The sequence below is a fragment of the Platalea leucorodia genome (genome assembly GCF_965183815.1).
Source record: "Platalea leucorodia genome assembly, chromosome: 2".
Lineage (NCBI taxonomy): Eukaryota > Metazoa > Chordata > Aves > Pelecaniformes > Threskiornithidae > Platalea > Platalea leucorodia.
Window position 1 is genome coordinate 82,201,888 of NC_138824.1, and position 24,230 is coordinate 82,226,117.

Here is a 24,230-nt window from a genome sequence, read left to right on the forward strand (position 1 = left end):
CTGTCTACCTGTTTTTCTTCCCTGATAACTTTACAGCTGTTGATAAGAGGATAAAATCTTCAAAGATATTCTTCTTTACTTCGTCACCCGTTTTAACAAATTTGTAGAAAATGAAACCTCCAGGTTAATTTTCCTACTGAAGAACAGCCTGTGGGAGACCTCACGCATTATCTTTTGCTGGCTAGTAAGCACATCCCTAGCTTGAAATCTGGGTCTGTAACTGCTTTCTCTAATGCCCAGCATGGGAGAAATTATTTGGTGTTTGGCAGAGGGGCTGCAGTTTGTGGGGAACATGGGCGTATAATGGGGTGATGATAATCATAGGCTTTGTGAGGAGTAAGTTTATGATGGTGAAGGCTTGCAGAGGAGAACTGCCATACAGGAGGGGTAAAAAAAACCCAAAACCCAAAAAAACAGTACAAGAAAGTTCATGTTAATCCTGGTAGACTTGGATGTTAGTTGCCCTATAGTGGTGGTGCCTGCACAGTCCAATTATGCATGTATTGTAAAAACCAGCCTTGTCTGAGAAGTGGTAGGATAAATAACTGACTAATGCAAACTGTGGGATTTTTATCTGCAGACATCAGTGGCTCGTACCTTGTCTCTTCACAGCAGAGTGTTGACCAGGTGCTTTCTCCTATTTCAAAACCTATTTCATCTTCTGAATCTGTTTCTTCCTCACCATCCAGTCATGGCGGGAAAATCAGGTAACGTCAATTACAAAGCAACACTTTTAACCTGCTTTTTAAAGAAACATTTATCTAACTGATCATGGTGATAGCTGCTTTTACAATTCAAGTAAGCCATTAATTTTATAAGTGAGAACTCTTCTGAAGATGGGTAAGGATTTCCATTGTTCAGTATTGTGCCTCAAGAGGAACTTAGTTTTAAGAAAACCAAACACCCCCTCCTCCCAAATCCAAACACCTTTGGCAAATGTGATTTGACATTTTCACCTCTGTTAAATTTGTGCTTCCTTACAGTGCCCTTATGTGCAGTAAAATACTTAAACCTCAAATGCATTGGAAACTTCAGATGAATGCGTTTTTGTTTTTTTTTTTTTTTTTTTTTTTTAAAAAACAAGTCCTATGACAAAGTAAAGCTTGATTGATTTACAAAGTGTTTTGTGAAGTCATTTCACTGGTGTAGTTGAGCAAGGATGAAAGGTTATTCCAAAGATCCCCTCTGTTGGAGAGAAACAGTAATGGTAACACTAGCTGTAGGGCCTAAAAAATCCACTGCCATGGAAAGTGCTAGGCAAAGGACAAAAAAGCCTGGAGAGTGAGAATGTGAGGCATACCAAGTGCATGTTAGTTTAATGCAGATAGCAAACTGATAAATACCCATCACTGAAACTTAGCTCAAATTCTGCTGTTTAGGGATATTAGTTCCTCTGTGATTAAAACACTTTTTAGAACTGCTTCTCAGCACTTTCAGTTTGTGCTGCTTCAACCAGTGTAAGTATTGCTTTGTTACCATGTGTGACTTCGAAGATAGAAGGTGGTTCATTTGGTGTGTGCTGTCACCACTAAGGCACACCTGACAGATACAGGTCATACAAAGTTCAGGTGTTCCTAGGCTCAGGTCAGGCTGATTTAATTTGGTGGTTTTCAGGCTGCTGTAGATACCTCCTTACGTGTAGCTCTAGATTTAACAATAAAATTCTGCTTTTCCCCTTCTTCTCTGCTTTTCCCCTTCTTCTCTGCTTTTCCCCTTCTTGTCTGCTTTTCATATGTCAGTGTTCTGATGAACTTTTGAAAGCATTGGATGCTGTTATTTAAAGCAAGGTGTGTTGTGGATCCTCATATTTCAAGAGAGCAGCAAGTTCTGCAGTGCTTGAAATCTATTGGGTCAGTGTAGACCACCTCTTCAATTGTACTTCCTTACACAGTGCACCACTTTCAGATGGCTGAATGAAAAATTCATTGTTAATAAATAAATAAATATTCTGTTGATAACTAATTTCAGAAAATGTGTTTTCTAAGAGTTTCCTAAAAATTTTAAATCTGTTCCTAAAAGTAAGTCTGAGTTAAACAACAGCTGACTTGCATGCCTATGTATAGTATCTATGAAAAAATCTTATTTTTTAAACTTGTGAGGAATGTATGCATATGTCCAAGATATATCTGACTTCTCCTGGTGTCCCATAACTTTGGACCGTATTGATAGTTTAAAAATTTAGAATACTTTTTTGAGTAAGAGTAATGCCTGTAGTGTGTTGCAAATGAGAATGTGAAGGTACTACAGTGGCCAATTAACTGACTATCACTTGGCATGTCTTACAACAAACCTATCAGAGATCCTCACCCTCATATGAATTGCCTGAATGTGAATGTATTTTTAGCAGTTTGCTGTCATGGGCTCTTTTGGGATTTGACAGGTTTGATTCCTCTAGTAGGCTTCTGTGCCATCCATATAAATGTGACCCTCATGAGGCTAACAAGAGCTCCTGCTGACATTGTAGGCTAATTTGAGAACAAACTTAATTTCAGAAGATGACGATGGGTCTTTAGAGGGGTAAACTTCATGTTTCAATGACTTGAAATCATTTTTCAAGAAAAAGGTAAAACTGCAAGTTCATCACAAATTCTTGCCCAAAGTAGTAATAATCTCTCGTCTTTCCCATATCAGAACAGGCCTTTTGCATATGCTTGATGTTCAAAAGCATTTTTTTAATGTGTATTTGATGCACACAAAAACCCTTAATCATAAAAGGCCACTAATTTCTTGAGCAAAGCTACATCTCTTTTATTGTGTTGCTGTTTTTCACATCTGCGACCTGACTGATGAGCTTTTGCTGATTGAAGCTTGGTAGTTTCTGCTGTCTGTCTGAGAATTTAAATCAAGGCAGTTGTACATCTTCATTCATTAACAAGCTGTAATGCTAATGTTTTTTTTTCTCTGAAGAGCTTGTTTATGCGCCTGTATAACTGTTTCCGGAATAGGAATCTCCAGTCTCCTTTGCATGTGGAAAGGGAATGGGTAGCGGAACTTTTCTCTTTTCCTTTGTTGTTGTTGTTGTTGTTTTTTGGTTTTTTGGTTTTTTTTTTAAGGTCTCTATTAAGTAAATTAATAACTTGGCAAAATTAAGCTGCATAAAAATGACTTCTCTTTCCTCTCTGTATCTCCTGTTTCCATGTATGAAATTCTTCTGTTCTTAAAGGTCACTGCTGCCTCCACTCTCCAAAACTGAGAATCCTGAATAGGTGTCTTCAGAAAAAGCTCGAGTATTTAATTTTTAATGTTTCTTTCCTAAGAAGAAACACTTGAATTGGCCTTAACCTGCTAGCCATCATTCCAGATTTGATGGCTGAAGAAAGATGGCTTGTCCTGGGGCAGCTCTAGCAGTCATTAATAGGGCTTTCTTATTTTGTAGTTATCAAGTCCTCAATATACATTTAATGTAGAGAGGGTCTCTTTTGTGGTTAGAATTTGGGGAGAGCCTTTATGTTCTTGGCCTTGAAAAGAAGCCGTTGGGATTTCTAGGGACTGTGAGATTAGTGCCTTTAAGTGGCTGTCTCTCCTTTCCCTGCTCATCCACGTTTTCTACAGTATGTCTCAGATGTCCTGTATTCCTGTGACGGACCATACAAAGGGAAGGTTGAGTGTTAACCTGCATGTTAGGGTGATAGGGGAGAATGCTCTAACACCGAGGGACTGTACTGCTTTGAAGGATGTCGTAGAGTCCACGCTGCCTGAAGAGTGAACAGTATGAGCAAGCTGGGTTGCAAAGAACAGGCCAGGGTCTGGGCAGGCAGCTATGGGTTGTAGTTGCTTTCTTGGGTTCCTCGTGACAAAGCAAGGATATGATGTCCCAATAATTTTCTTAAACTTTCTGCTTTCCCAAGGCTTTCTTGAAGGGAAAACATTCTTTTGTTGAGTATTTTTTAATTTTTTTGTGCCTTGGACTGTTTTCTGTTACATAAAATATTTGAGAAATGCATGTGTGGGCTTTCCCAGCTATTTACTCTCATTATTAGGCAAATACCACATCATTGATGTGTATTGTGGGATTAGTTTATGATCTGTAGATTTTAAGTGGCAATGGGAACTTCTTTGAAAAGAAAAGAAAAAAAAAAATGCGATGCTGTAACACCAGTAAGCCATTACGAGTTAGATCTCTGTCAGTGGGGAAGAACAACTTCTTCTGTGACTACAGGAGCTCCTTGTTTGTTTATGTTTCAAGATATGAGTGGTATGAAGGAAGCCAATAAACACAGACAGGAAGACTAGAGTTATAAGACAGATTATTATCTAAACCATTCCTTTTTTGTTTAGGGCTGTAGAAACCAATTGTGAGGTTTGTTACTAGTTTTAGGCGGAAAAAGTAATTTCAGACATTAACAAAATAGTTTAGATGGTGGTGGTTGTTTTTTTTCATAGAATCATAGAATCGTTAAGGTTGAAAAAGACCCTTAAGATCATCGAGTCCAACCGTTAACCTATCACTGCCAAGTCCACCACTAAACCATGTCCTCGAGCACCACGTCTACCCATCTTTTAAATACCTCCAGGGATGGAGACTCAACCGCTTCCCTGGGCAGCCTGTTCCAGTGCCTGACCACCCTTTTGGTGAAGAAGTTTTTCCTAATATCCAACCTAAACTTCCCCCTTCCCCTTCTCATCCTTTTGTTTAAGCTTTAATGGTAATTATAAGCATAATTCACACTATTTAATCATTTGGTGTTGATTGGCACGCCAGTACTGTTTTATGGAGTATTGACATTAGCTACAGTCTCGGATTTGGTTGCCAACTTTGTTTGGTGGAAAGAATTTTGAAACCTGTTTGGAAATACATGTGTTTACCTGTCTTCGTGAGGCAGACCTCTTCTTTTTGTTGAATCTGAGGCGGTGTATTGACTGTCTTTCTAGCAGTATTGCAGGACACAGTATTGAAGAAAGTGACATGCATGTCCTTGAGCCTTGCATCCTTAAGAATTATTTACCACTGAACCATTTTTGTGAAGGAAAGACTAAAAACATGAAGTAGACTTCCAAAAACTTGAAGTTCCATTTATTCTGTTGTATTTAATTTACAGGGTATTTTTCCCCACTGACGTTACTGAACTGTCCTTCTGACAATGCAGATTTATTCGTTTGTCTCCAGATTTACATTTTTTTATTGAACGTGTCTCATTGTGGGAGTGTGTTTTCTTTGTTCTCCACTTTTGCCCCATAGAAGACCTGAATTCCTTGGAAATTGTAAGCACAAACATATTTATGCCGTGGTGAAGAGCACCAGATGGTGTGAAGTAAGCTCTTTTATGAAGGGCTGCTGCTGAATTTCATTAGTGACCTGCAGTCCTTTTGCTGTTCTGGTTCTGGTCAGAGTTTAGTAGCTGGGTCACGTGAGAGATATTGTTCTTTCACATTATCTTTCTGATGAGATAAATGGGGATTTAGAATGAGGGCACTAACCCCGTTTTTCATAGCACCCAGATTTTCACCCCTGCATATATGTTTTGCCGGACGTCTAATCCTAATACATTTGAAACACGTCTGTTATGATGACATCAAAATGGGAATTAGACTGTAACACAGAACCTAAATAGGCAAATTTTGTAATTTCAGTTGACTAAGTGCCACACTTCATTGTATTTCTTTTTTTTTTTTTTTTTACTCCTTTTGAGAGTGTATTTTGTTTTAATGTAATGCCTTTATGTCATATATAGGCCTTGGGGTAAGGTTGCAGGGAGATGGCTATCAGAGAGATGGAGCTAACTTTTTGAGTCAGAAAGTTACAGCATTTTGGTTGCATGGTTTTTATGTTTGGTTTAGTCTGTTGCTAATGTGAGTAATCCTTGTATTTAAATCTCAGATTGCTATTCGCTTAAAAGGTTAGCGTTTATATTTATTTAATTATTTATGTTCTTCCTTCTTTCAGACTTCATAATCAACAAACAGATAAACAAGATTTCAGTGATACCCCCAAACCAGAGAAACTAATGTATGAGGACCTTGAAGAACACATTTCTTCTCTTGAATGTAAGTTTTAGTGCATTTTAGACAGTTTGTTTAATACCTTAGGGCTTAACAATTGTAAGACAATTGTCTTGATAGTTTAAGACACTAGTTGGAGAGAAAAAATTCTGACTGATGTTGGAAATAAAAAACCCAAACTGTCTCAGATGATGAGGGATTAATTTTCTTCATATTTGCATCTTTAGAGGACAAGGGTATGTAGTAATAAGTAGACACTAAAATCAAGTTGGTTCTGAAATTTGGGAACATACTTTTTGTTCAGAAATCTTGCATAACCTTGTTCTGATGAATGCGTGTAGGTCTGACAGTTGTTTCAGAATGTTTTAAAAACGTGTAGGATTTTTTTTTTTTTAAAACAGCAAAGTGTACTAGTATCCAAACTAACTTGAGGGTCTATTACATTTGCTGCATAAAGGAAAACTCCAAGGAGTGGTCATCGTGGACCAATATCAGAGCAGTATTACCAAGCTGTAATTCCGAAGATAAGTTTCTGCAGCCATGACATATACTCTTGTTGATTTTTCCTTCAGTAACTGAAGGTTAAATAGTATTATGAATTAGAAGTTACTTTAGAAGTATGCGTAAATGTGCAAAGAACACTTGCAATTATGCTGTCATTAATCAGCATCTCTGAGTAGTTTTGGAACATATGGTTCAGTAACTGAACCATGAATTTTATCCTAACTTTTTTTATTCCTCTGAGGTCAGCATTTTGTTTATTTACATTTCTACTCGTGTTGATTGCAGGAAGAACTTTGTCATTATGTGGTGATTGCATGCTAGAAAATGTTTCCTTCTCTCTGTATGCTGCAGTCAAGCCTGCAGGGTCAGTTTTCGAAAATTTTTGATGTGACTAAGGTACTGTAGAAAGAGGAGGATAAGAAAAGTTAATGCACTTTATAGCAATTTGTATACGGAGGGAGAAATCGAAGCACAGTTACTGGCTTTATTTCCTAGTTTTTCAGCATTTGAGTGGGATCTTAATGTTGGACCTGAGCAGCCTTATCTCCCATGAAACTGTGGGTTTAAAGTAAGTGAAATTGTCAATGAAAAAGATGTGAACAATAAGCTAAACCTAAAGCCTTTCCCATTTCCAAATTTTGTTAGGTCTGTAAAGTCTTGAGACTGGTGGAGATATGTCATTGGGTAGTATAATTAAATTCGTAGTTGGTGAAGAGATTATAATTATTGTATAGGAGAGTTAGAATCACTGACTTCAAAGAAGATATTCCTAACTGGTGTGAGTGTTTTCCTGGGTCCGAGACTCGCTTATTCTTTTGGTTGTGGTTAGGTTGTATGGAAGATGGAGTGATGCCCTTGCTCACTCTTCTGAACTTGTGAGAATATGGCTTTCAGTATTTTAAAAACCAACCAACCAAAGAAAAAAGATACTGTTTGTTTAAACAGCAAATGTGCTGATAGTGTTTAGTGATAACTAGCAGAAGCTGATGACTCATCTATGCGTTTCTCTGAAGTTTTACTCAGTACATTTGTTGTTTAATTTAGCTCATTTAGTTTTCTTTCTGTAAGCTTTAAATTCATTATTTGAATGTGAACTGAGCCTGTAGCCACTAATGGTTTCTACTCACTCGTATTTTAATTAGATTTAGATTTATTTGTTTAATTTCGTATTAGAGACTTCTGGGAATACATTACGTATTTCACTTTTATTTTATCACATATGAGAATAGACTGGCATTTTCTTGGCAATTAGGCCTGAGTAGATGCTGTGCCCAAATAAGTCACCACTGTATCATTTACAGTGGTAGTGGTAGTCAAACGTGTGGTAGTCAAAAGAATAATTTTAAGTTTGCATATGCCAGTGATTTCTAAATCAGCAGTACTTTAGTTAGGTCAGACGGCATCAAAAGACAATCTCAGTATGTAGAAGGAAATCAGAATGGCTATAAAGAGGAGAAGGTAACCCAGGAGGAACTGGGGGAGGAATAAGTATGTAAAATCTAAAAAGTAAATGTAGAATAAGATATAATGAAGGAAGAAGTTGATAAGAGTTGAAGAAAACAATGGAGTGAAGGAGATGCCAGAAAATATGGAAAGCCTTTTCATCCTACTGTGAGTGAGCTCTAGCAAGAAGATTGGAATTTCTGTTGGCAGTAATGGCTTTTAGTCGATGTGCTCGTCTTAAGGAAATAATGCATCTCTTGCTGCTGCACTCCTTGCATAAAGGAGTGATGGTGTCCGAAGAGCAATACCTTTTTTCCTTTGCAGAAAGGTTAATATAAAGATGTTTTGTACTGTATTGTTTTGGGTTTGGGCTTTTTTTCTTTGTTTGTATGGTTAGCAGACTTTTAGAAGCTAGATATAATATTTAACAGGAACCTATTTGTGAAAGGAATTTTTTGACTATTTAAATATTACATACCCTGAAACATACTGATGCCTCATATGGAAATAATGTTGTTGTTGATGACCTTATAATTTAAACCTAAAGTTAAAGAGAGAGCAAAAAACCAGAATAGACTTTGAGTGTGATAGCCCATTATTTTGGTCTTACGTAAAACACATAGCATTTACTTTCCTAGGTGAAGCTAGTAGGACTTCTGTGGCTTTTGTAGGAAACGGAAAACACTCTCATAGCTTTGCTAGACGGACAGTTTGGCAGAAATTTTATGTGATGCTTTCATCTGTAATTCCTTTAAGAGAACTTAAAATTAAAGAGATTCAGACCATTCTGAGAGAGGGGCTGATTGGTTTGGGTGTCTTGTTTTTCTTCATGCAAAATATCTCAGTTTTATTATAACGTGGAAAAGAAAAATGCTTGAAACCTTGATAATATTTAAAGGATGGGAAATGCATATTTTCTAAATCTTTACCTTGTATATCTCCTTAAGTTTTGGGTATCTGTACTATATTACACCAAATGCTTGGAAAAATGGTCCTGTGTATTTCAGTTTGGCTACCTAGAGATAATGGCTACATCTGACTTTTTAATCTCTTTTTGCTTTCTCCCATAAAATTGAGATAATAGCAGTCTGCATACTTGGCAAATAAGTAATTAAGCAGCAGTTGAGTATCATAGCAATGATCACAGAGGAGTGATCATTGTAACAGTAATTGTGTTTTTGTAAATTCAGAGCCACATTGCGCAGGGAGAAGAAAATATACTGTAGAATATTTGAGTTAACAGTATCCATCCTATGCACTGAAAAAGGCAAGGATCCTAATAAAGAAACAGTACATGATCAAATAATTAAAGATTGTTTTATGTGCATGGAAAAGATGAGCTAAGCTTGGTCGTGTATTTTTTTCTGTGACCTGTATCTTGATTATGTAAAGAAATGAAAACATTTTGATTTTCTGTTGTATATTTATTCATGAATATGTTTTGGCTTTGTAAACAGATGTGTTCCAATAGCTAATTTCAAAACTAACAATTCTGTAATTAAAGAAGCAAGTACAGCCTCTGATAATTCTTAATCCTCAGGGAAGTGGTCAAGTTGAAGGGAAAATGCTTAATTAGTGCTGATATTTATGTGTTCTAATTCAGCCATTCCCACACTTTGTGTCCATTGCTGTGCTCCACTATTGTAATTACAAAATAATGAGGCCATTGTTCAAATTTCTTCTCCAGATCAGGGGGACATTCCAGAGCAGTGTGAAAGTGATGCCTTGCATCCATCTGGGGACATCGTCAATGGAAACCACGTCCCAGCCACTGTCCCAGCAACAGCCACTTCGCTGCAGGACTTAAGTGAGTTCTCAGCTCAGAAACAAAAGTGAATACCCTTTTTAAATGTCAAATGTATAAAACAAAAAGCCAAATATTTAACATTCTGTAGGTTTGTATGCTGGCGTGATTGAAAAATTTTTCCAGAAGTGCTAATTACGTAATAAAGAGGAAGGAATGCTTTCTTTTGCTTTACTGTATGAGGATGTCTTTTTCACCCTGGTTTTGGTTAAATTTGTTTTTAATTTAAATACTTTTGCCACCCATCCCACCCCCCTGTCCAGCTTCTGGAGAGATGATTTTGGTTTTTTCTTTTCTCTTTAGGATTATTAAAAAATATTATTTCTGCTCTTGATAGAAATAAGACTTGAAAGGTTTGGGTTTTTTTAAAGTATTTTATGTACTGCTTGTCCGGATTTTTTTCATTTTTCTTGACTCTGTTCCCAAACTGTATTATCACAATGCTGTTTTAATTCTTTGGGTAGATGAGGATGATTTCAATGCAGCATATACCACTTTTCTTATTGTTCTAGATGGAAACATTATGATTATTTGTATTAAGAGAAGAGCTTTCTAGCTTTTAACAATTCCCAGTATTTAGTTTGCCCATCTAGTTATTCTCTGAATGCTGTTCTACTTACACAGCTTTTTAAATATACTGGTCACATCAGCACTGTCCCCTGCAATAATTTTCAAAGGTTTTTTTAAGTACTTTGCTTTATAAATATAAAGAATTGTACCCAACCATATTGCAGAGAGGGAAAGAATATAGCAACATGAACTTTAGGATAACAGAGATTTAATGAGAAAGTCCATGGGAGGAATGAGAAGTGCATAGAGACAGTTGTCAACTCTCTGGCCTCTACTTTGGCTCTACTGTTTAACTCTTGGTGAGTCATATATCAGACTAAAAATGTATAGACGTGGGAAGAAACATTACCAGATACCCAAGAATAACTTTGGTATAAACAATATAGCCAGTCGTTTTTCATTTACTACTAATGTTATTCAGGAATCTGTTACTTATTTGTATGCTACTGTAGTAGATTACTGAACTACATAAATCAAATCACAGATGTTGAAATAATTTTTCACAGCGGTGCTGGATCAAAGACAGTTTGAAGGACAGAATAAAGAAGTTGAGAAAAACTTAGAAGAAGAAGAAAGGGAAGCAAGAGAAGAAAGGGGAGAGAGAGAACAACAGGAAGCTTTGGAAAGAGAGCAAAAAGAAGTGGAAAAGCTTAACAAAGAGGTGGTGTTTTAGTATTTTAATTTCTGACAGTAATGCAGCTTTGTAGTGCCATGTATTTTAGGATTGCTGTGTGTGTTACTTGGTTAAAAATAGATTTTCTTCTTTAAGTGAAAGTAGTAGAGGCTAAGTTCTTTTATGTACTTGTGTGATTAACCAGAGTCTCGCTAGAATTTCTCCTTGTGCCAAGTAACTTTTTCACTGGAAACAGATGCTTTTTCTTCCATGCTTCATGTAAGTGGAAACTACAGTTTTATGGCCAGAACTTAGAAGGCAGCTGTCACCACGCTCTTGGACCGAGCTGTACATTCGCTGACTTTCTGGTCTGGACCGCTGCTGGTGGGACACCACCAGATGTTCATGTCCATCTGCTCTTTAGCCCATATCAGGGTATTTAAGGGTACTTTTTTGGAAGTAGAAGTTACAGGGAGACCTTAAGGAGTGGGCTTAAATCACTTTGAGCTGATGTCGCATGTGTTGAAGTAGTGTTCTGGACTTCTAGGGCCTGTGTAAAACCTGTTTTTTGCTCCCTCCCATTTCATCTTCCTCTTCCCACCCTTAAACCGTGGTTAATTTGATTCAGTTTAGTGGTACTGATCAGACGCGCTCATGCTACCCTTCACACCAGCAAACTAGGCCCTTCAAGAAACTCGCATACCTGTGTCAGCTCATCTTCTGCAGTTCACGCGTAGATGTCACACATACATAGAAGCCTCCGGCCTCACAGCACCTCAGACATCCAGACAGCGTTAAGAGTGGGATTTCTTGAATGTCACTTTTTGAATTGAAGCAATAGCTTAACATTGCATCTTGAACTGCATGTAACAAATTTAATGCTGTTTAGACTGGCATGTTTTACCAAGGTTAACATGAAATCCTGCGTGTAGTGCAGGTATTTAGGTATAAAGGTACTTTTCTTGAGCTGATCGGTATTTAATTTTGATTTTGTGTCTTAAAGTGGATCCAAGACTCGATGAAAATAGAAGAAAAAGATAAGGAGGGAGGAAAATTTGAAAACAGTCATTCCGGTGCTGAAGATGACTTAAAGGATCCTACTCCAAATCCATTAGAAAAATACATGAGAATAATTCAGCAGAGGAGAGAGCAGGAACTGGCAAACAAGGTGACTATTCTCAAAACCCAGTTCCAAAACTATTATTGGCTGAATTTATGTCTTGCTAAAATATGCTCAGAATGAAAACAATATTCTCATTCTTTCATTTTTTTTCTTCATTCACAAGCTTTAAGTAACAACCTGCAGAGATGAGTGTTTGGATTTGTATTGCAGAAATGTGTTGATTCAAAAGAAAAAAAACTGGAAACTCTTGCTTTTACAAGTTGTTTTTTTTTTTTCTGGTGTGCTGGGGGGGTGGTTTTTAGTTTGGTTGGTTTTTAGGTACTAGGACAGTATTTAGATGTCCTCAATTTTTAGTTTAAACTGTGTTTAAATACAGTTTGAATCTAAACAGGACAGTTTATGTTCTGCTAACACAGCTGACAGAATTTATTCTGGCAAAATGGAAAATTTGACCTTAAACAACAGGTATGTACATGGGTGAACACTACTTTGATGAAAGACTGCAGCATACTCTTGTTCTGACATTATCCAAACCTGATTTTCCAAAGTGTCATTATTCCAGATGCAATGCAGCACTTGTAGAAATAGGGGTTTTCTTTTCAATTAGGTGCCTTAAAGTACAGGTGCTGTTATTGAGTCACTTAAACCTTGACTTAAGAACCAGTTACAGTGTATTTTCCTGTTGGCTGCCAGGATTCAAAGAAAGAAGAAACAGGAGAAGTATCACTTACAGAGGGACTTGTATCTAGTGAAAAGGATGACAGGTAAGGCTCATATATTGCTATTAATCACTTCTGTTACCCCACATTAATAAATAGTTACAGTATGAATTACAGTTAAAAGACATCTGCCTTCTTAAAAAGCAAAATAAATATAAACTATCTAGTAATCAAAAGCAAATATGTTGGAAAAATTGAGGAGCCTTCCAATTCTTAGACGGGGAAGTTATGCCCTATATGGCATTCGGATCTGGGACCTATGCTCCGTGATCTGTTGCGATAGCTGTGGCAATGAAAACCTTCCATCTGCCACTGAGCAGCATCTCAGTTCCTTCACAGCGAGCTGAAGTACGAGGGATTCTTCTTGGGTAACGACCCTGTGAAAGTTGGTCTGTGCTGCACCTTGCAGGTAGTCTGGTATTAGCATTGAACCTAGCTTTGATTTATCAGGAGCATCACAGACTTTTAACAAACCAGTTCACAACTCTTTTTTTCAGAGATTTTTGCTGCCTGCACCGAGTTGCCACAGCTAGGGCATTCCCTCGGGGTCTCTCTAGGCATCGGTAAATAAGGATGCGTAGTTTTTAGTTGCTTGATAGGGGAAAGAAAAAAACAAACCCAACCCCACATCTATCATATCTTTCGGATTATCTGAAGATGTAGAATTGAAAATATATGTAAGCAAAAAATATAGAATGGTTAAAAAAACCTAAATACTCACACGGTCGGGTAGTAATGATTCAATATTATCTGTGCCTCTCAAGTGCTGCTTTACGCAGCAGACCTTACCCTGGTGGCTGCCGTGCAGCGTTCCTTTCACGGGGCAAGCACTACAGAAGCTGTGGGTGGGCAGCACTGCTCTTGACAGAGGAGCTGGCCCAAATCCTCACCCTTAGGGGCTTGCTTACGTCCTTCACCTCACTGAAACAGCAGGAGAATTGCAGCACAGGGGGACATAAAATAAAGGAAGTGATTATATGTGGTCTCTTAACCTGCATGGAACTTTAACTTTCTCTCTAAAACAAGTGTTCATATTTAAGATAAAAAACTACCCTGGACTCATATCACTTTCTTTCCCTCCCTCCTATCCTTAATACAGCACTACAGGCATTTCCCATGGAGAGGAGGATGAAAACTTCTGGTGAACAATAGCTACTGATTTTTTAAGTTATTATTAGTGCTACAATAAAAATGTTTTTAAAGCCGCTTTCTACCTGTAAGAAGTTGTAATAAATGTTTGGCACAACAATTGCAGGCTGTACAATTATAAATCAATAAAGGTGGTTTTGAGCCGTCTCATCAGTCATTGACTTCAACTAGTGAGCCCTGACGCGTTCTTAATCCTGAAGGAGGCCCTCGAGTGGGACGAGAGAGGGGACAAAACAGTGCCAAGGAAGGAATCGGTACGGTCAGGCAGATCTGCTTTGGCACGGAATTCCTAAAACTTTTGACAGCTTTCCAAGTGGTGCCCGCCCCCCCAAGCCCTTCCCCTCCAACTGTTACGAACTGTAGGTCAAAGTAACAGCACGCAGGTAACAAAAAATTAAATCATCACCACGTTTTTAAAGGTGTCCTGTGGCGACCCTTGGCTCGCGCAGCGTCAGAGCGCGACAGAACCAAGCTGAGGTGCCCCTTTTACTGCTACGGCGGGGAAACGCACACTTTTAAAAGCAGCCTTATCTCAGGTATCACCTTGTCGGTATTAACCAGCCCGGAATGGAGAGATTCAAATAAAAATGCTATTTAACTCATCTTTATTTAAGCTTTGTATTTTGTAGGTAGATTATAGGCAAGATCATTAAACTTTATTTACAGTATAAAATACAGTATTTTTTTATCAATGAAGTAATTTTGGGTGGCAGCATATATTACAACTTGCACTGCATTTGAGGCTGCTCATCTTGACCTAACTACAAGAACATGAAGCCAAGTTTGACAGAATTTAGGGGCAAAAACCAAAGCGCTGTCTTGCGAATTCTTTGGCTGTTCAAACACGACGTACCAAAAATGTGGCAGAAATAAACTTTGCTTTTAGAAATTAAGACAAAAAGTGATTTGGTGGCCAGTCTAATTTTACATGCTGCTTAATTTGGTGTTGCAGCAGTGCTGGCATTTAGGGAATTTCTAAGGGACGACTCCTGTTTGCTGTCCGGAATGGGATGGATAGTGCTCGTTGCATTATGCTGGCCTGGAACAACCACCACTACTTCAGGCTGGAAACACGCGCTGACTTACCACGCCGAAGCCTACACCTGCAGGGCGTCCTTTCCCCCAGGAGCGAAGGGATACTACTGAACACAACGGGCTGAACTTCAGGTAGAGACATAAAGCACAGAGATGCGCTAGTATAGCGTAGCTGTAGGTCTGGTTTCAAATAAGCGTACACAAGTGTTGTCTATTATCTACAAATATTTATTTTAACACTTGGATGTAACTACAGGAAGCCCTTGGCACTGATAGAAAATATTGATTCACTGTTAGGTTACAAAAATTTATACATAGCAAAATTTAATGCTCTTTACATAAAAATATTAGACTACTTACTTAAACAAAACTTCAAAAACTCCCAGTAATAGCTACACTGAATTAGAAAAGAATTAGGCTTTAAGACACTGCCTCCGTTATTACCCTTATGCAAACACTGGGCTAGAACATCACCTGCATTGCTGTAGAAATGTCTCCTTCATGCAACAGGTAGGAACATACACTAGGCTATTTTGTCATATTTGCTCTACATGGATCAACTTTGCCCCTTTTTGGAAACTGTCAAATTAGACTTCAATATTTAACAAAAAAAAATCATACTTGAAGTTACTACCCCCCCAAAATGCCTCTTCTCTTAATACTGACTTGAAGAAATTTGTGCTTCCTTTGACTTATATTCAGCAGTCGAAACTATCAAACCACGTCAGCTTAACATGGGCGTGACTTGAATGTTTAATTGTTTCTCAAATGACCGATGTATTTTACTTTTCCCCCCAACATTTATATATATATATATATATCATATAGAACAAACACCAAATATACCATCACTAATACTCAAGATATCACTGAATGCTTCTGAAAAAAACATTTAAGTAGAAGGCAGACTTCTATGGGAAATGACTTTAAAATGGCACCAGTTTGTTTTTTTTCTGAACACCACGTTTTCTTAATGTGCTAATTAATTTGTAAAAAGGAAAACACATAAGCACTGACTATAAATTTGCTAAGCACCAAGATAGAGAAAGGTGGACATCCTGTGTTCTGTTTTATGGCTGTAATTTTTATTGTTTTGTGTAAAACTCTGCAGACTTTCTCATCCGCTCATTTGGAATAGTCAGATCAGTGTCATTTTAATAAGGTAACACTTTTCACTTCCTTAAAATGTAGGATAATGGTCTCCTGCCACTATATAAATGCTAAGACATTTATAGAAAATAAATATTAAGGCAAAGCTGACATTTATTTTCAAAGAAGGGGATCATTATCCAGATCCGGGGATCTACATTCCATTAAATAGTTAATAAAAGGACTAAAACTTGGGACATCTGCTCGACGCTCACCTAAGCACAGGAGCGCGGCTGCTTCACCATAAAAAAGCGTGGCACAGGAGGAGAGCGCTGTTCCTGTGGCCCACAGAGAGAGCGGTCAAAGACGGCCCTGCTGCAGCGCAGGAACTGCTGCAACGGTGCTGTCACGTGAGCACGAGCTGTCAGAAATCTTAGGCGGCCACAGGTTCATGTATTTGGCATATAAACTGAGATGCTAAATCACACGCCGTACACGGGCCTTAGCCTAAGGTCTGCACAGAGATCTACTGCCTGCTGGTCTGGAGCACCTGCCACGGTGTTGTGCAGGACGTCATGCTGCAGAACATGTCAAATACTAAATACCAAAAGTCTCGAAGAAGAATAATTTGGTCACTTATTGTGAAGTGTTGCCTTTTAAAATGCCTGGAATAAAACCTCCATTCTCTGTATGAAAGGATGGAAGATTACCCGTGGGAAGATTTCCCTATGAATGTGTTCCAGGAGCTGGAATGTGAAGCTTTTGCACTTCTCTCTAATTTTGTTTGGTAGACACACATCTGTACTGCAGAGCAGCTATTTGTTGATTTGTCAGAGCGACAGAATCCTTCTGCTGAATTACTGTGGCAAACATTTATGTGTAAGAATTGAGTTGCTCTTTTGACCGAGACTGGATATCCTGAAGCTCCTGCTCTTCTTTTGCTTTGATATCTTGGTAGGCCTGCATTTTGCTCGCATCCTTTAAGTAGGCCCAGTTAGAAGACAGTATCATGAGGAAGTGGATCTGGAAGAGAAGGGTGAGCATGATGGCTAGTGAGCATGTCAAGAGGCAAAGCAAGCTGCTAGTTAGATTAATAGACACTCCTTAAAATAAGAACCAAAAAAAAAAGTTACTCTACGTTAATAAGCATTTGGTTATTAAAACAAGCACAGAGGCTACTTTCAAAGATCTCTAGAACTTGGCATGCTAATGCTTCAGTTGGTTATTCACAATTTAGAGGAAGTTAGTATAACAGTAACAAAATGAGCTACAGAGTTGTACGGATCAATTAAAACGCAGAATGGGGGGAAGCAGGAAAAAAGTTTTGTACGTGGCAATTTATGGAGTCTGTAAACTACGAGGTGCTCAGAAGAACTGCTTTCTAAGCTTGTGGTGTTTATGCATATCCAAGCCCAGATCCTGGTAATTCTTTTCCCCCAACAAGCAGATGAGAATTCCACCCTCCCCCTGGAAAAAGCCTGAAACTGTAAACAGTTTTATTTACGTGAACAAGGCTACATTAACATATTGAAAAATTAAACAACAAAACATGAGTCCAAAACTAAGCAAAAGCATGCAATCTCTGGGTTAAGAAGTCTTAATCGTATATTTTTATAACTACCTTTTAAACTTCCATTGTCCAACCTCAGGTGAAGAGTTTTATATCATATATAGCAACTGGTTTTTTTTCATTTTTACTATTATTGTTGTTGTGTGGATTTTTTCTAGTTTGTGCATCCATCTCTTCTCAACTTCTTTTCACCATACTTCATGCAAAAAATCCACATCTGAAAACACTGATTCACTTCATTTTTTTAATCCCAACAGTGTAAAAAGGTCTCTATGACTTATGCATGGTTTTGCTTCACGTGCAGTCATACTTACAGTTTTGAGATCTGGCTACTGAGAAATCAGTTACTAAAGTGCAAGCCATACACGAACAGAAGCTATTTATACGCTGTTTCTTACTAGTTCAGGGTCCGAAAGAAAGAATGTGATTGATTGTTTTACGCAGAGCTAATACAAGGATGTATTTCCTTCCAGAGAGCGCATGATTTGGCAATTACTTGAAAATGAAGTAAAAGAAAATAATCAACTTTATCATCCACGCGCTGGAAGTACAATTAATTCGTAATACCTGGGCTTCTGGTTTCAGCCCAGAGACTGCCACCACTTTACTGTTCCTTTTCTTTTGGAGCGTATATATTTTGTATGCTCAGGGGGGGTTGTATTTGGTGTTCAGGATGAAAAATAAATTAGTAATTCTGACCCTGAACTGTTCCAGTATTTGTTTTAGAGATGACTGTTAGAAAGCAAGTGGAGACTGGAAATGGAAACATCCCATCTTCAGAGGGATGATTTATAAACACCCCTACAGTAACTGAATCCTCTCGACATGAAAAAATAGCCAGATCTCATCCACATCACAGTTCATATACAAGAAGTCATTTTATTAATCTGATAAGCTAAATGATGCTTACTGAAGCTATTTACAATTACTGTAACAAAATTCAGGAAGCTAGACTTTTAGCCTAGGGTGTCAGTGGTATTCAAGCTACGCAATGCAGCTCTGTACTGGGCTTATACAATTTAGAATTTAGTGCAGCAATCTTCCCGACTCTTAAACTTCAAAACAGCATAGTTATATGTAGTAGCCATCATGTAGATCAGCTGGTGGAAGAGAACAAAATACAGGAGGGTAAGATACAACAAGGTGACGGCTCAAGCCCATCTGGGCAACTGTCGATACTTTTACAACAGACGTTATTCTGAGCTTCTTCCAGGGTGAAGATGCAAGATAAATAACTTGCCATTTATCCGGAGAGGATAACCTACACACAGACCTAAGGCTATTTGGTCAACAAACAGTGCGTATTAGACCTGGATTTGGCTGACGTGAGGTTAGAAGCTGGCAGCTAGAGGAAGCGTTAGACATAGGAAGCAAGTCGCCTTGTTAACGTCCCTTTTTCCAACTGCTACCTGTAATTGGCATTGCAGAGTTGGACTAGTCAAACTGCCTGGGTCCAGACAAGAAAACCAAGAGGCTACAAGCGACTGATCAAATAAACTACAAAAATGAAAAGAAATAGTGGACATAAAAATAGAAATAGTGGACAGAAGTATGATTTTCAAAGGACATGCAAAGAATTTTACTCTAAGGATGGGGGAGATGGATTAAGATGACTTCTTAAAGCAAAAGTTTGGGACCTGCTGACCTGTAATGACCAAACCATAGCAGCAAATAATGGTGATTACAGCTCGCCCTCCTTTATGTCTAGTATCACTATTTTTAAGATAACACAAAATTTAATCTTAAAGCATCTTAAGCCTGAAAGGAACACATCACACAATAAAACAACAAAAAATACTACCCACCAATGCTATGACAGTGGCACCAGCTCCAGCACAAGCCACAATGAACAGGTGATAAGACATGTAGAACTAGAGAAAAAACACGTTAAAAACATTGAAGTAATTGAGGATAGTATAAAATGCATTTCAGCTGTTCTAGAGAATAAGGATAATAAAATCATCTTCATAGCAAGGTATTCAAAGCTTTAGAAAATAAAAATGTTCTGATATAATTTTCATTTTTTGGATGACCTAACAGAACAATTTCAGTGTTGTGTTTAAATCAATCTCTTCATACTACTCGCATTAGTTTTCTCCAAAAACTTTCATCAAGTTATTTATTACACGGTGCCCAAGTGACTTGTAGGCAAAAGCTGCACACAGGTTACGTTTCTGTACCTCATTCGTGTTGCAGATGTTCTCTAAAATCGGGCCACAGGCTTTGCCAGGTACAGCATTCCAAGGGATAATACCTGAAATACCACAGCAAAAGAAACCACTAATTTTAGCAATCAACACACGCTTTCTGTTCCTCTCTCATCTTTTCCGCCCACTTGCCAGTTGCGTTCCCATTCTGGGCATCCGCGCGCTGACCAGTACAGCTTTGAGTTGGTGGGAGGAATTCAAACAACTCACTCAAGTTGTGCTTTCTCCCTATACCGAGGCTTGCTGCCAAGATGTGTTCTCAGATGTGGTTTTCCCATATGGCAGCCAAATGGTTGGTTGGGTTTTTGCACTTCAGGTCCAGTCACACACTGCCTACTCCCCCACTCAGCACCGAAAGGGATAATCTGCATCTCAGAGGTACTTGGCACCTTTCAGGATAGCACTTACAAGATTAAGTTCTACTTGAACAAATAACTGCTGGAGAAGAGTGTGAATATGGAGCTGGAGGGAAGAATTACAGAAGGATTTTTTTTCTGGTTTAGTTCCAATAGGTAAAAAAAGAGTTAAGTGAACACTGCTACAAGAAAATTCAGTCTGCCGCACCTCACATACTCCCAATTGCTTTTCAGATTTTCAGTCATTTAAGAAAAGTCGACAGGATCTAGAAGGTTTAAAATAACCTAATTTTAGCCCCGTAACAGATGTAAAACTTAAGCAAAAGCCATTTGAAACCGGAGAAAACCAGTTTGTCTCCTCCATATAACTTGCCTTTCAAACTCAGCTGGTTGGAATCAGCAACTCTGTAAGAGGCAGATCATTGAAATTATCTCAGGATGGTATGGCTTTCAAAAAGATTTTATAGGATTTACTCTAAAGCCAGCTTCTTCTCTGCAATTGCAATATACGCTTGAAGCCTTTTAGCTACCGCTTCCACCCAAAGATGTGAGGACAGTTCAGTGTCACAAGTCGCCTGTTAAGGAGCTGCTCTCTCCCGTCACTCACTGAAACCCAAATCATTTTACTGATCAGAGGAACAGCACAGCCCTACACGGCGCTCGCACAGCTGTGAAACAACCAGGAGAAGCAGAAAGGTGGAGGAGCACATCTTCCCCCTGCACTCCTAGGCTTTTGCTGCTGAAGGAAACGTCTTCCCACCCTCTTGCTGTCAGTTGCTAAAATAGGATACAAACATTTAACTGATTTGGGACTTCTTCCTTTTAAAATTAGTATACCTTATCTTCTCCTACTGGACTTACAGCCCAGACAGGGAAGCAAAACCAAGCTTTCTTACTTTTTTAACTCTGAATCCATTTTCTCAGCTTCCAATGACTTAGTCCAAAGAAAGAAAGAAAGAAAGATTCCTAGAAAATGCTAGCTGAAATGAAGCCAAAAGTAACAGTGACAAAAGCTCTTCTGCACAAGGGAAGCTGAAAGGATTCACTTCAGGAAAAATTCACTTTAAGGAATGAACTGTTTGAAAAGCCTGACCCTATTTTAAGGTATTGTCCCACTCCTCTGCTACCTGCACCCCGCTCAGATTTCTATGTGTCATCAGAAAGCTTTATTAATTCACTAATAGTTAAGGCAGTTGCTTGCAGGTTTTTGGTCTTCTAACTGAAAGTGATTGTTAGAGCAAAGTTCAGGTGTTAACTTCATATTTAAATGTCAAAGCAGCTTTTTGAAAGGGAAGAATATATGCATATAGGGGTTCAAAAACCGGAATCTGGTCATCTATTTCTCAGTGCTGTTTCTAAGCAGTTTATTTTGAGGCTGATCTATTTTTAAACCTAATATTATAGTATTGGAAACTGCTACAAAATCATTTTAGATAAATGACTTGCCAGTTCAGTTAAATTGATTGCATCTGGAAAGAGATCGGTGTAATCTGAATTAATTAGAAAATTAATAGCACATTCAGAGATACAAGATGCTTTTGCATTTGGTTCATTTGATAAGGCTGAGACAAAACTACTGAAGACAGACCAAGGAGAAAGGATAAAGCATTTAATCAGGATTAAAATGAGTACCGTATTGCCTGATATCCACGCAGATCTGGTCCCCTGGAACTGTCACATTTGTCTGAAGAGATTTGATGACTTCGCAAGTTGACCATATGTTATAGAACATAAAGACAGGCACGGCAGAGAAGCCAAAGACCCCAAGCCAGGCCACTCCAAGCACATAGGTGAGGAAAACAAACTGGGCAGAGAAAACACAGGCACTTCACATTTATTCTTTGAAAAGAACACTTAAATTTTCCTTAAAAGTGCTTCAAAATAATCTTTAAGCATACTTTCAGAAATCAAGTAATAAAACATTTGATTTGCAAGCACAAATAAAATCAGTGTTCTCGTTGCTTACAAATACTTTGGTAGTTGAAGTGCTACTGAGAAAGTAATTCAGACATTTCCTTTTTCATCAGCCTGCTTGAGTAAACAGCTTGCCCTCCTGAAAGAGCAGTCCATTAATTTCTCAAGATTCTCAGCTAAGCAGGGATGCTGGTTGTAGGCTAAACCCAATAAAACTCCAACAAAAATCAATTTAAGGAGTTTTTTTAATGAACTGTAACATACTAGCATTTCTATACAACTTGCAAATCAAAACAATAGAGTGAATCGATGTTCACGGAGCTCTCCTGTACTCCCTGATTTATTGAAATCAATTTTGAATGTAACATTGGAGAATATCTATTTTTGAAAACATACCATGACCGTTACAGCAGATCAGAAAGATTCAATTGATCTAATATACATTGCCATGAAGAAAATCAGTTACTTCACCTTAGAGAATCACGGATTTTTCATCGAAATTTTCTGGTTTGGGTTTGCTCTTTTAAAAAAAAAAATATGTGCATTTTCTTTGGTAAGATTATAAGGTATGGCACCCACTGCTTTGGAAATCTCCAGCTTCCCCCTCCCACTGGACCTCTTCCCTTTTCCTCCTTCTTCTAAGTTTTAAGGTGAAACAGTAGCTCTGGCATCAGTTCCTAGCTCCCTCCTCCTGGTGAGACTAGGATTTGGATCCTCCTTGGAAAGCGGGGGAATGCTGTTACATCTTGCGTGTTCCCTTTTCACTGTTACTTAACTGTAGGTGGACTGGAAAGGCTTTACTTCCAGTAAAGCACTGATGCTGTGCTATCTCACTTGAAACTCCTGTGCCAGAGAAGAACAGCGAGGATGGGAAAGGCTCTGAGGGGGGAGAGGTTGTCTCAGCCTGACCCAGAACTGACAGACTGAACTCATGCTGCAGCGGTGGAAGTTTGCATCCTCGTAGGTGTTTGTCCAGATGCGCTGGACAACGCTGCAAACGTTATTGCAAAGGTTGAGGAACTAGTTAGATTTTATAGGGAATGAAGGTGGTTTGTGTGGGGAGGTGGAAGCGCTTGCAAAACTAAGGCCCATAAAAAGCCCAGCTAGCCTTTCCTTTATACACAACTGAACTGAAATACCCTATTTTGTATTAGATAGCGCTGTACACCAGACCTGTATGTTTTATGTGAGATTTGAGAATTATCTCTTTGGATTTTGTTAAGGACCAAGTGAACCAGTTTAAAGGCTTTCTATAGATACACTATACATAAAATGTGGTTTTGCATACGTATATGTGGAAGTGTGCATGAGAGGAAGTACATAAAGCCTTTAACTCCTAAAATAGCCAGGAAAAAACACACTCACTCTCACATTTAATGCGGTATCTGTGGGAAATGGCTATTCTGCATTACCAAAGCCACCACAAATAATTTAGGAAAGCTGGAAGCCTGTCTTCTGTAATAACCTTATGCAAGATGGAAAGTACTGCCTTTCAGGACCTCGCTCGGTAATGTAACGGAGGAAGAGGCAGAAGAGCTCTTGATCAAAGAGGCAAAAAAAAAAAAAAAAAAAATCACTGTATGTCCAAAAGCTTGTTGTCTGTACCCAGCTGCAGCCGCTAGTCTGTTAAGATATTATATCTCCTTGCAAACCTTGTTCTAACCCTGGTGTTTCAAGCAGCTCTACCACTACACAGCGGCATGCAGGCATTTTTATGCCATGACTTGCCACCACTAACCACTGATGTGCCTTACCAGAGCGCTAAGCCATTACTCAGCTGCTAAATTCTCTCCTTCATTGTGTGCACAAATACAGGCAAACATGAAAACACGTTTTCCTGTCATCTTTCCATGTGTCACGCTGGTATTTGTATAAGCAGCTGGCAATCATGTGCCTGCAACTACTCAACTGCACAAGCAATTGTCTGCACTAATGAGATGCAGGTATGTGTGTGTTTCTACTGTATTTTGGATCTTTGGAAAACACTGCTTTAGATCTGATTTTGCTCCTCAGTGAAGATGATACTTGCTAGAAAAAGAGTGAGCGGATAGCTGCTTAACTGGAAAAAGATCAGATGTCTTATTTTTATTAGCTGTTGAAAAATTCAATAAATATCCAACAGCACAGTGGAAAATTGTTAACTCTCTTGAAAATAAACATGCATCTCCTTTGTATTTAACCAGCTGAAAGTACG

The 24,230-nt window shown here is 38.4% G+C and overlaps 2 protein-coding genes across 7 annotated transcripts in view; one reads left to right on the forward strand and one right to left on the reverse strand.

Annotated features, from left to right (window-relative positions):
- The window catches only part of OFD1 (OFD1 centriole and centriolar satellite protein), a 35,278-nt gene extending 21,360 nt beyond the window's left edge, over positions 1-13,918 (forward strand). For all 6 annotated transcript variants that reach the window (XM_082335776.1, XM_082335780.1, XM_082335777.1 and 3 more), the window contains 7 exons: positions 581-707; positions 5,885-5,985; positions 9,575-9,694; positions 10,768-10,922; positions 11,878-12,042; positions 12,691-12,761; positions 13,816-13,918. In XM_082335776.1, the coding sequence (XP_082191902.1) occupies positions 581-707; positions 5,885-5,985; positions 9,575-9,694; positions 10,768-10,922; positions 11,878-12,042; positions 12,691-12,761; positions 13,816-13,861 (785 nt within the window). In that variant the 3' untranslated portion in view covers positions 13,862-13,918. The remainder of the gene's footprint in view (positions 1-580; positions 708-5,884; positions 5,986-9,574; positions 9,695-10,767; positions 10,923-11,877; positions 12,043-12,690; positions 12,762-13,815) is intronic.
- A 918-nt stretch (positions 13,919-14,836) lies between these two features.
- Positions 14,837-24,230, reverse strand: part of GPM6B (glycoprotein M6B) — a gene marked incomplete at its 5' end in the record, with an annotated part of 31,990 nt that continues 22,596 nt past the window's right edge. Inside the window, 4 exon segments of the mRNA XM_082305146.1 lie at positions 14,837-17,012; positions 19,365-19,430; positions 19,740-19,813; positions 21,755-21,926. Of these exon segments, the coding sequence (XP_082161272.1) occupies positions 16,863-17,012; positions 19,365-19,430; positions 19,740-19,813; positions 21,755-21,926 (462 nt within the window). The 3' untranslated portion in view covers positions 14,837-16,862.